The sequence below is a fragment of the Pinus tabuliformis genome, chromosome 1_2, assembly GCF_031772625.1.
Source record: "Pinus tabuliformis cultivar Carrire ecotype Pingquan chromosome 1_2, CPIR1, whole genome shotgun sequence".
Taxonomy (NCBI): domain Eukaryota; kingdom Viridiplantae; phylum Streptophyta; class Pinopsida; order Pinales; family Pinaceae; genus Pinus; species Pinus tabuliformis.
Window position 1 is genome coordinate 478,918,756 of NC_142298.1, and position 12,623 is coordinate 478,931,378.

Here is a 12,623-nt window from a genome sequence, read left to right on the forward strand (position 1 = left end):
TGCACAATTTCGTTCATTGTTATGATTTACTGCCAAATGTTCAATTAATGATGAAATAGTTTTGAAATGATAAATTTTCCATTACACTGATTTACCCCCTTTCGATGTAATTTTGGGTGTAACACAAAACTATTTTGTATTTATATTTTTTTATCTTTTTAATTTTAAAAAGTATTTTCTCACAATGTTATATTGTTTTGTATAAATAATTATTTAATTCTTAGTTGTTACTTTTTTATGAAATTAAATGACCACAAATCTTCTTCTTTAATTTATCATTTTTTTTTTTTTGTTTCATCTAAAATTCTCTTAAAGTGATAATCTATTACACATCCATTTTCCGTTAGAGTGATCTATCCACTTCCATGTACAGTCTTCTCAAGACAAATAATGAAAAGGTAAAAGTGTGCAAACGGACTTAGAATGCACAAATGAAATAGACTAGCAATTACCCAAAAGGTGCAAAGAAAGGCCGATAGGTTTCTTAAATTGGAAAAATTATATGAAGAACACATATGTATGCCATATGCCATATGTTTTGGCATATTTTAATTTATATGGATCTTTATTATATATATATATATATATATATATATAGATAATTTCTAGAGCTTAAACTAAAACCACTAATTTGATATACCTCTAATAAAATACTATTAGAAACCACCATTTAAACTCAATTAAAATGACTGGATTATAAATTCATAATAGAATTATTATGTTCATAATAGAATTATATGTTCAAAATAGAATTATATGTTCACAATAGAATAATTATTTTTATATTATAGTGTGAGCAAACCTCTTTCCTCCAAAATTTACATAGAAAAATATGTGTAAAACAATTCGTGTAGCTTGAGTTTGTTGGCTTAGTGTGCATGTTGTTTAGAATTGAAAAATGGTTGAGAGAGGGTTGATATGAAAGATTCTGCAGAGATGTCGTGCTTAATAAGTCGATGGTATCAAAATTATTAATAAAATATATTTTTATGGGGTTGATAATAGATTATTTTGGTGGTTGGATAGTTATTAAAATATTTTTGTAAATTATAATAATGAATAATGAATAGCATTTGCATATTCATAAAAGTAAAAAAAAATGATGTACAATATAGTTATGAAAATAAAGGTAATGGAATCTATGGGAGTAGTTCAATTGGCTATGACAATGTTATAAAGTAATAGGTTAAGCAAAAAAAACAGAAGTATTGACCAATTTGAAATTAAAATAATATATTTAAACTGTCTTTCGGGGGCTCTCCATTAATTAAACTCTGATTTCATTGACCTCTCGAAATTTTGTTAATTTAAGTACGAAACAATGTGAATCATCGATTATTCTAGGACTTGCCAGAAATATAAACTTTGGTACTGTATTCCTTGTTCTTTCACCAAGTATTTACAGAAACCTGTGATTCTACCAACACGTTCATCATACATAACCAAAGCGTTCTATCATCAAGAGCTTCAACTCTTAAAATTTCACTTTTCAATTTAAGATCATTTAATTTAAACACCAACACCAAAAGTGCTACAGGAAATACATGTCATATGCCTAGTTCATTTTTCTGTAACATAGAAAATTGTATTTTTCTTTTAGTGCTATAAGAAATACATGTCATATGCCTAGTTCATTTTTCTGTAACATAGAAAATTGTATTTTTCTTTTATGATGATCAACTTCTATACCTTGAAAGTCAATTGAATATGAGCAACAATGTAATATAAATTTCAATTTTTCTTCCCATAGCACTGGTAATTTTATTGGACCTTATTTTTCATGCTATATAAACCCCAGTAAAAATGTTATAAAAATATCTTTATCTTAAGATGAAATATGTTTCCTCAAAGACTAAAGTTGGAGATGTAATACCTAATTCTGTTCTTTCCAAAGTGTTCATGCCTATTGCAATTTATTTGTCTTTATCATGATCGAGCGTTCGGTTATCTCCCTGCCCCTAGCATCGACCTACCTCGAAGTTTGAGTGTGCTCTGATGACATCAGCTGGATGTTCAACGAGAGGCTCGATAGGCACTAGGAAAACCTCATCATCTATTGTGAGAGCCCTTTGAAAGTAGATAATATCACCATCTTCAAACTGGCTATTTTCCCACAAGCCATCTAAAGAAAATATTAGGCATTGGTCTTGTGGTTTGAGCTGCCACACATGGATTGGGACTGGACAAAGAAATTGAGAAAACAAAGGGTCCCTGTTGAATTATTTATTATATCTAATCTAATATTTATATATGTTGGAAATCCTATTTTTTTTATAATCACCAATACATTCTTACATATAACATGCAATCACCTAATTTTCACATGAGACTAACTATATAAATAATATAACACATTCCCAAAATGAAACATTTACTCAGGTTCATATGCTAAAATTGAACCTTACATTGTAAATTTTGAATGTTGATAGCTCATTGGATCATCAAATAATATCAAATAGAAAATATTTAACTAATTTACACATGAAACTAACCATCCAAAAAATTTAATACATTTAATAAAAACATATAGGCTTAAATACTAAAAGAAAATACAGGTAGGATCACCAATAATACCAAAAATTTACATGGAAAATGCTTACCAAAAATCTAGGATCACCAAATGATACCAAAAGGATATGGAAAATTCTTACCAAAAAGTTAATATTTCATTGACTAAAGAAACTAAACTATGTTTGATTGATGCATATCAATACAATCTCAAATAAATATGGAATAAGCTTAGTGAACAAACAAATTTGATGAGATATCAACTTAAAAAACTAAAAGAAATATGAAACAGGCAACTTCCCACATGCACATTAAAACCTGAACTATAAATCGTTTCAAGCCAAACTAAAGCATATGTTAAATTGAGTTTTTTTAGATGGGTTTTCATACTAATTATACATGGATATCTTCGCAACTATGTGCTGGTCAAATATATCCTCATTAACCTAATGTCACTACGAAATGAAACTGAAATTCTTATCATGATAATTTATCATTCCATTCATACATCTAGATTTCAATTTCACCAATCGAAAATAAATGCACCCAATTCATATCAACATATTTATTCCACATGTATTCATAACACAGGTGCAATCCAAAACAGTAAGGATACACTTAAGAAACAAAAGTCTCATAGTTTTAAAGTAAATAAAAATACATGGAATATAATTGATATAGATTTGGAAAACAACCTAGTTTTACCACCAGTGGGGTGGCTTTGTGGTAATTGTAACAACAAATTTACTCGAACAACCATTGATTTTGATCTATATGAACATAATTAGACAACCTAACACTATAAATTCAGAAATAACAACCTTTCAAAAAAGCCTAAATTCAGAAATAACAACCTTTTAAAAAAACCTAAATGTTACTTGATACATAAATTTGTATGAAATTTCCTCAATGTTGGTTACATGGAAAATATTTTGTTCAACAAAATTGTTTTTTTCACCTTCTAGATTTTCCCTTTCCTTGTCGCTGCTTTGGCAGTTGCTTTTCAGCAACATTGCTAGGCTTTCCATTCGTGTACACACCTTTTGGTTCTCAATTTTCATGGACTCTGTTAGTGTTCTCCTTTCCATGCCCACTGTCAATAATTCCATTATTATCCACATTGTCTGATTTTCATTTTTCATGCACACGTTCAAGCAAATGCTGATGTTCTGCCACCAACTGCTGGAACTGCACATCTCTGGAATCAAGATCCTTGTTGATAGATTCTAAAGCACTCTCCAATTCCCTTGTCTTGTCCGAATGCTGGAGAATTTTCTCTAAAGCCATTGTACAATTGTTCAATTCAGTCCTTAAAGAGTTGCTTTCATCATGGAGGCGCCTTTTTGCATTGCCAAGGTGTGAAAGCAGTATTGTAAATCATTTAACTGACAATCTTTCTCCACTGCCAAGACCCTTGACGATTCAAGATCCTTGTTGACAAGATCCAAATCTCTTTCCAATTCCCCGATTCTGCCCTTAAGATGCATCTGTTCTTCATCATTAACCAATTTCTTTCTCTTTATTTCATTGTTTTTATCTTCAAGGAACCTTTTTTCCTCTGTAACGGATGATAGTTGATCTTGTAAATCAACTAATTTCACGACCATGTCACAAAGCTCACATTGTATATCAAAATAAATTTCCAATTTGGAACCCTTGTCAATTTAATCCTGATTTTGATTATCGCAACTTTGATTCCCCCTTAAGAAAAATGTAGGGATTTGCATTTTCCCAGTTGTAATAGTTCTTTATCCAACATTGCACCTCACCCATTGTTATATAATAGAGATATTCTATGTAATTATATAGTTGTGCTTTACACCATAAGTAATTGTTATTCCTACATGGTATTACAACCATGGCTTAGGTATTATTCCCTAGAGTTATGTCGGAGGGGGGATGGTGACTGATCACCGCACCTCATGTGGAATAACCTACCACTCTAGGTAATGGTAAAGGTTTGGAAGTTTACTAATATCTACAAGTTATGGTGTAATTGCAAACCTCAACACCTAAACTTAATGAAACCTTCCAGAAGCCCGGATAAGTGGTTTAACCAAGTTTCATACCTAGATGTGGTCCCAATATTATAGGACATCCACTATTAGACCTAGCTTGATGGACTTACATTCACATATCATCCACAAAACTCATAGCTTATGAACATTAAGCTATTCAATATTTTATATAAATAAAATTTATGAAAATATCATACTATATTCATGATCCTAATTGAAACCCAATTTGTGATTGAAGGTTTTTTTAAGCATATTTAATATTTTTTTATATCTATTAAAAACTTTTTGCAAAAATTCCATACTATATTCATGATCCTAATTGAAACCCAATTTGTGATTGAAGGTTAAATAATATTCATGATCCTAATTGAAACCCAATTTGTGATTGAAGGTTTTTTTAAGCATATTTAATATTTTTTTATATCTATTCAACTTTTTTTTTTTTTTTTTTTAAATATAGAATGGCTTTTTCTTTTCTCTTTGCTCTTTAATTTGATTTTATATTTTTCCTAATATTTCCAAATAAACGCTACGAAGCCTATATCCATGCTTTGGAATGTCTTTAACGGCCAGAAATGAAAGAGATTTCTTTTTAGGAGCACTTTCTATCATTAGAACCCCAACGTATAGAGGGAGGTTATCTGAAAAAAGAAATTCAAGGATGCATATAACTTAGGCTGTGCATTTGCAAGGATATGAAATTATTTCGGAAGAAGCACAATCCACATCTTGCAGAAATGGCCAGAGTGGAATTCCACCTTAGATGAAAGCGAGTTGGAAGCCGTGAAGCTGTGCCTGAGAAAGAGGCTGGCTATTATTCAGGGCCTCCTAGACATAGTTCCCAGGATTTATGGCTGCTGCGCCAAAAAATCAAGGATCAAGCTGCATAATCATTGGCGGCTGCCCCAAAAATCAAGGATCAAGCTGCATAATCATTGGCGGCTGCCCCAAAAATCAAGGATCAAGCTGCATAATCATTGGTTGACATAGTTCCCAGGATTTATGGCTGCTGCCCAAAAAATCAAGGATCAAGCTGCATAATCATTGGTTGCAGAAAGCCAGAACTGCATCATCTATCTGAGAGATACAAAGAATTATGTGATGGGTTACTTCAACATGATCATAAGACCAGCCTCAGCCTCAAAATTTTAAGAGAATCAAAGGTTGTAGAACATAACAGAACCACGAATGGGACATTTGATGTTAAAAAATGATAAACAAATTTCCCTGCTAGTGCCATCTAATATAGAATCCATTTTTTCATTGTAAAATTAAAAAACTCTTGAGAGTGGGACCCTTGGCATCTCATTATTTATCTAGATTACGTTAGAACACTAAATCCTTAGATCTGGGTAAATTTCCACAACAGTGGGAGTTGACATCCAATTTCAAGGATTTTTCCTACTAAATGCTAAAAGCCGAAAACAAGCTTAAAAAGAAATGGACAAAAACTGAAGAAAATAACATTTGCCACTCGATCTACAATTGCAGGGTACAAGGGAGGAAGAAAGCCAACATATTTATTCATACAATCATGTTCTCATAAAAAAAAATCTACACTCTTTTTGAAATAAATCCACATTAATATTTTTGAAATAAATCCACATTAATAGCGCTGCACTTATTGTAATTCAATATAGTAAATCCATATATTGCCACATTTCAATAGTATATTAAATCCATAGATTTCTTGTACCAATTCAACATTGTTGTGCGTATTCTAATTTGAATACACTGTATGTCAAATACATGTCCTTTTTTTCAATCCATTCTAATAGAAGAACATCAAATACGTTTTCACTGGAATAATTTCAATCTAATAAAAAATAATTTGTACCCTTCTCTCAAGAAGGTTAATATATGTTCATAATATTTATAAAATATAATAATCCCATCCATGTAGGATTAGCTAATTTTCTCACGGAAACATTTATTCCTTCATCTTGGACCAAAAGAGCTCATTGAAATTGTGTTTAATGAATTTGGAGCATGAGAAGATGAAGCAATGTTTGAAACTAAATTATGTGTTTTTGATGTGTTAGTATTTGAGTCTGAATGGTTTGATGAAACATTGGTGGTTGATGCAACACTAGTATTAATGTTTGGTTGCAAATTGATGACATCTATAAAGGGCGGTGGATTAGGTTCTAGAAGATTTTGGTCTTTACTAGAGAGGAACATAATAACGTTAGACATTGAAGGGCGTAGTGTTGCAGATGCTTGTGTGCAAAGAAGCGCTATGTGAACAACTTGTAGTACTTCCTCGTGGTAGTTTTCTTGGATATTGGGATCAATTATGTTTGAAATAGTATCTGACAGATGACAATTCCAAACCTGCACCAAACATATATTATAGATTTGAATATTATTACTATTTTATTTTAAGAAGAAATGAATATTATGAATATGATGAGGCCATTACCATTGTTAAGAGAGATGGCATGTCATTTGTGTGCATAGAGGTTTTATTCCTTCTGCCACTAATAATCTCAAGGACTAGCACCCCGAAAGCATAAACATCAACCTTTTCTGTTAAATGGCCATGAACGAGATATTCTGGGGCCATGTAAGCTCTGCAAAAGAAAAAATAAGCATTATACACATTTTCTATGAAGAGTGCTTTTTTACAATTATTAAAATTATTCTCACCGGGTTCCAACGATTCCCGTACTAAGATGAGTTTGATCCTCTGAGAAGTATCTAACCAATCCAAAATCTGCAATTTTAGGCTTGAAAATGTGGTCTAGAAGAATATTGCTGGCTTTTATGTCTCGATGGATGATACGTATATTTGATTCTTGGTGGAGGTATGCTAGCCCATTGGCAATTCCTAATATAATGTCAAACCTCCTCTTCCAATCTAGTACATTTCCCATGTTTTCATCTGTTGCAAAGTGCAATTTTATCTCAAATAACTTAAATATAACTCCAAAAATTAATAATTCCTAAAATTTGAATATTGACTGTAAGGAAAACCAATTTATAGAGAAGAAATATTACCAAATAGAAAGTGATCAAGGCTTTTGTTGGGAAGGTATTCATAGACCAAGAGTTTTTCTGGGCCATCCACACTACAACCAAGAAGTTTGACTAGGTTTTTATGTTGAACACAACTTATCAAATTCACTTCATTGAAGAACTCACTCACACTATCTTCTCTATTAGCAACTAATCTCTTCACAGCGATTTGTCTGCCATCTAGCATAACTCCCTGCCAACATGTCCAATCTTTTTTGTTTAATGATGTTGTAAAATCATCAATGTATTTAAAAAATCAATGATATAAAATGGATATGGAAATCACCTTATAGACTGAACCAAATCCGCCTTGACCAATTTTATTTGTGGGGTCAAATTTTTTAGTCGCGGTTTGTAAAGTTTTAAATTTGTAATTTAGTTTTGATTTGGATATTGCCGTTGAAAGTTGACCTGATGGTTTGTAACATCCTGCAAAAAAGAGTATAACATGTTAATGATTTTAGAAATATAGTATAACCATGTTATCAATTACTACACGGTTTTATTTTATGAGATCTATGCATTTTTCTCTATTAGATGTTTGATTTTCTAATAAACATAAAAAAATGCAATGAAAACATTCAATACTTTATCATGTAACACAAATTAAGTTTTTAACACCCTTATAAATTATGATCATTGGCAATTTTTGATATTATTAGGATTGTGATATACTTTCATTATCAATGTTAACATTATTTCAATAGTTACAACTTGGTGGATATTGAGTGGTGGGTGATTGAAACCCTAGAATTGGTTGTGTTTGTTTTTAAAACATAACACATACTCCATCCTTCAAAGCATTATTGGAGATGGGAGATGCAACACCTTAGTTTTGATATTTGGATTAGCAATGTATATTTGTGTATACAATAAATGGCCAAGTGCAACAAATCTAATATGTAACTATTATACAATGAAAGTTAATAATAAAAATACATCACCCATTACAAACAAGGAAGAACAAAAACATTAGGGACTATGAATCCACAAGAGAGAAAAGAAAGGTAGCTTAAGAGTGCTTAAATGGACCAAAGCCAAATTATTATATTATTTCTAGCCTAAATTCTTTTCTTATGTCATCCTATGTCATACAAACCATATTTGGAATGAGTTGCAAGTGAGTTTTGTGAGGTTCTGATGGGCCATGTGGTGAGTTGTGAGCATGCATACATATTCAATGAATCAATTATGCACAAGAATTATCCCTTTATTCTACATGAAGCCTTGGGGAAAATCCTACATTGCCATGACTATAATAGATTGCTAGTTGTTCCTATTATGAGAGTTATGTGAGAAAATCTACCTATGTGGAAGGAAAACTAATGCAAGTGAGGAAAATTAACGATAACAAAGAATCCCTTTAGTTCTAGAAATGAGGTTTTTAGTCCAATCTATGTTGGAGCAGAGAAGAAAGTGGGATAGCCCAAGGGATTGCGTGGCAGATAAGGAGATCCCCTTCTTTGGGTTGTGTAGGATAAAGAGGAAAAAGAGCCAGTGAGTTTGGATTGTGTAAGAGTGAACAAAGTGAAAATTCCTTGAATTGAGTAGAGTGAGGGGATCAAACTAGTCATAAGAGAAATTTATCTATGTGGTCTCACAACCACGTCTTAAGGGTTACTTTTTGTAGAGAGATTAAGTGAAACAAAGCCTATGGTTGGGTAGAACGTCCAACATTTATAGTCAATTGGTGTCCTATTTTCGTAAATAAAAGTGTCATGGTAAATTGGTTATTATGTTGAATTTAATTTTGTGATATTATTAATTGAATATTGCATATAATATAAAGTGGAATGGTGTTTCTTTGTATGTATAGATACACATTTATAATCATGCATGAATTAGTTATGTATACATGACTTGCATTCCCTACATTGCATGCATAAGTCATTTCATAGGACTCATGGTGTAGCTTAAAAGGTAGATACCAAGTTTGTTAGATGACTATGAAAATTATAACAGATATTAGAGAAATATTTTAACATATATGAGAGGAATTTGATTTATACAACTACCCCAACAACAAGAGTGGTTTGGTATGTTACAAAGTGATATTATAGCCATGGTTACAACACTAAGGATGTTGGTTGAATTTATTTACCTCAAATTCATAACACTACTTTGCCAATATGGGAATGTAGACTTTGAGGAACTACATTATATGTGAAAAGTTTAAGACATTAAGGAGCCTATGCTACAACAAAGAATGCAGATCAATCAACTTACTAGCAAGAAGTTAGGGGATCAGGTCATTGGATAAAAAACCTATTGGTTGACCAAAAACCATAATAAGAAACATTTTCTTTATTTAGCTATGAGCTAAGGGTTTATGTGGATTTCCTCTAGGTCTTACCTTCAACGAATTTCACCTGTTGGAATTGTGAGAAAAGAACACTACATTCAAAGGAAAATTATACAAAGTATCTTCTCTCTAGGGTGTTTATGGAAAATCCCCTAGTCTTTAGGGAATATCCTATGTGAGGTCTCTTCGTGGAATTCCTTTAGTGGCCTAAGCAGAGTTGCAATGCAACATAACACCTTCCAGTGATCATCTCAAGAAGAAAATAATCAAAATAGTAAACCCTTAACTAGAGGGACCACTGGGCGTAGATACAGGGCCCTTCCTGATTGGATCATATTTTTTCACACCTCAAGATTGGTGAGTTCCTATTACCACAAAAGGTTGTAGTGTATCAATACTCTCCTTCAAGGATTAGTTCCACTTCTGCAAACATAAACCAAAGTTTGAAACAAAGCAAGGAAGTGTAAAATCAAATTACATATAACCATAAAGTTGACACACATAATTTTTCTAGGGAAACTAATGAACTATGGTTTTCCATGGTTGGAGGGTTAGCTTCAGTTATACAACTTCTAAACTATGTGAATATATTGTGCATGATATCAGTCCAAGTATAATGTATCAACCACACAAATTTTGGTTAGTCATTTGTGACATCCACAAGAGATATGAATACCAAGAATTGTAAACACCTGATTCATCAAATAACTCAATCGAGAAATGATCTACACTAGAAATGCATCACACAAGATATAATACAAAAGGAAACATGGATGCATTGGTAGGCACTTCCCAACCAACAAACCTTATGTGAGAAAATTTAGGTAAAATGCAATAACACATAGATTCATATCAAAGAAATACCAACAATGGATTCATATCACAGTCTTGGGTTACATCGTGTGCAAAGAAGCCCAAATATCTTACTTGATACACTTTACAATTAAAACTATATGATAAGAATATCATTAACCCCTATTTATAGGGACCAGAGTAATTTATATAATTTACAATGTACATTATGATGGCCATAGGGTCCATCACCATATGTATAAGCCAACAATAAATAGATGATCCAAATGGATCCCCTTTCAATTTTTAAAATGAGCACAATTTCTCTTATCTAGATCTGATAACTATGCACAAATTTGGTGATTCCATTATACATGTTCGTAATTTGGCAAATTCTTTTCCCTCCTAAACCTTGTCCAAGGTTGACTATTGAGTTAAAACAACTATTCCTTCTTCAATAACAATCGCTTTAGTTGAATAGAAGAGAGATCTCCTTAAGGGCATAAGGGAAAGAACCCATTTTTTATTTCCCTTTAGAGGTGCACAAATATGTGAACCATGGAATTGGGTTACAAGAACTTGTATAAGTTACAAGACCTACCTTCATAAACCATCATCAATGGAAATATTATAGATTAAGCTTCCTCTAATGCATTAACACATTGAAATTTTTATAAACAACACTATTTATCTCATGGTCCATGTTTGCATCATTTCACTTTCAATAATGCAAAATAAAGGAAGGAAGCCACTAGGAAAAAATACAATTTATAGGGATGAAAAAGGGTTTGTTTGATAACAAGAAGAGTGTTGGCTCAAAGCCAAACATCTCCCCCAACCCTGAATCTTTGTGTGTCCTCACACAATCAAAACATAACTCACACAAGAATAATTACTATTGGGCATCTCCTGAGCAAAAATTGATGAAAATGGGAGGGTTCTGGAGCTTTATTGATTGACAATGTTAATGTTTACATTGGCTCCACTATTATTTCTTGTTGTCTATAGCTTCTTTTGCAAGGCCCTATTACATATTTCCATATAATAATTGTTCATATACCATTTACCAACCATATTGAGGAATTTCTTATTTTCTTTTGACAATTTGGAATTTTCTTCTCTCAGCTACTCATTTTTATTTTTCAAGATGTATTTGTCATTTTTAACATATTGATCCAAAACTTTAAACTCCTCAATTTTAGTCTTCAATCTTTCAATTTTTCTATCTTCTTCAAATTTAAGGTTGAGTGTTTAGTCTAAACAACAAAGGGTGCAATAGGGTTTTCATGCTCATAAAAGTAAATAAAGTGATTGAAATCATTTGGAGCTAATGGGACAATGTGTTGGGTGTGGAGCATGATTATCATCCTAATTTAGAGGTCTTTGTTTCAGCCAGATGTATACCCCAGGAAGATTGTACACCCCTCCAGCGGTCCCCCGACGGGGGTTTCGGGGGCAGCACCCCCGAAGCTAAAAATAGATGTAAAATTGCCTTGTAAAAGTATAGTAATTTCTAGTCAATCTGGGCCATTCATTAGGCGGATGATCTGACGGTAGAATTTATGTTTAGTTTAGGGTTTTTTTCCCTAGAAGGCAAACCCTCTCTTTGTATGAGGGTATTGTATTGAGGCTATGATATAGATGTGTATTCTCCGAGCGAGAAACAGAGAGGTGATATTGTGAAAGAAAATAGAGGATATTACAACAGATCTGCTGTAGGTTGTGTCTCTTCATTTTGCTGGATAATAGAAAGGAATGACTAGCTGTTTAGGGTGGACGTAGCCCAAACTGGGTGAACCATGTATATCTGTGTCTCTCTTGTTTTATGAATTTTCCGTGTTTATATTTCTGCAATATTTTATGTGTTCCATTGCTCTGTAATATATAATTTTCTAACAACTGTTATCAGAGCCGAAGGTCTATTTGGCTGATAAACTCGTAGGAAAGAAGGGTTTCTCATTTGAGTGGGAGAAATGGCAGAAGAT

At 32.3% G+C, this 12,623-nt stretch overlaps 1 protein-coding gene across 1 annotated transcript in view; it reads right to left on the reverse strand.

The window, feature by feature from the left end:
- Positions 1-6,199: 6,199 nt before the first annotated feature.
- LOC149206413 (cysteine-rich receptor-like protein kinase 1) overlaps positions 6,200-12,623 on the reverse strand; it is a 79,023-nt gene continuing 72,599 nt past the window's right edge. Inside the window, exons 3-7 of the mRNA XM_089393717.1 lie at positions 7,831-7,973; positions 7,527-7,737; positions 7,176-7,410; positions 6,949-7,099; positions 6,200-6,860 (exon numbers count right to left, since the gene is read on the reverse strand). Of these exons, the coding sequence (XP_089249843.1) occupies positions 6,465-6,860; positions 6,949-7,099; positions 7,176-7,410; positions 7,527-7,737; positions 7,831-7,973 (1,136 nt within the window). The 3' untranslated portion in view covers positions 6,200-6,464. The remainder of the gene's footprint in view (positions 6,861-6,948; positions 7,100-7,175; positions 7,411-7,526; positions 7,738-7,830; positions 7,974-12,623) is intronic.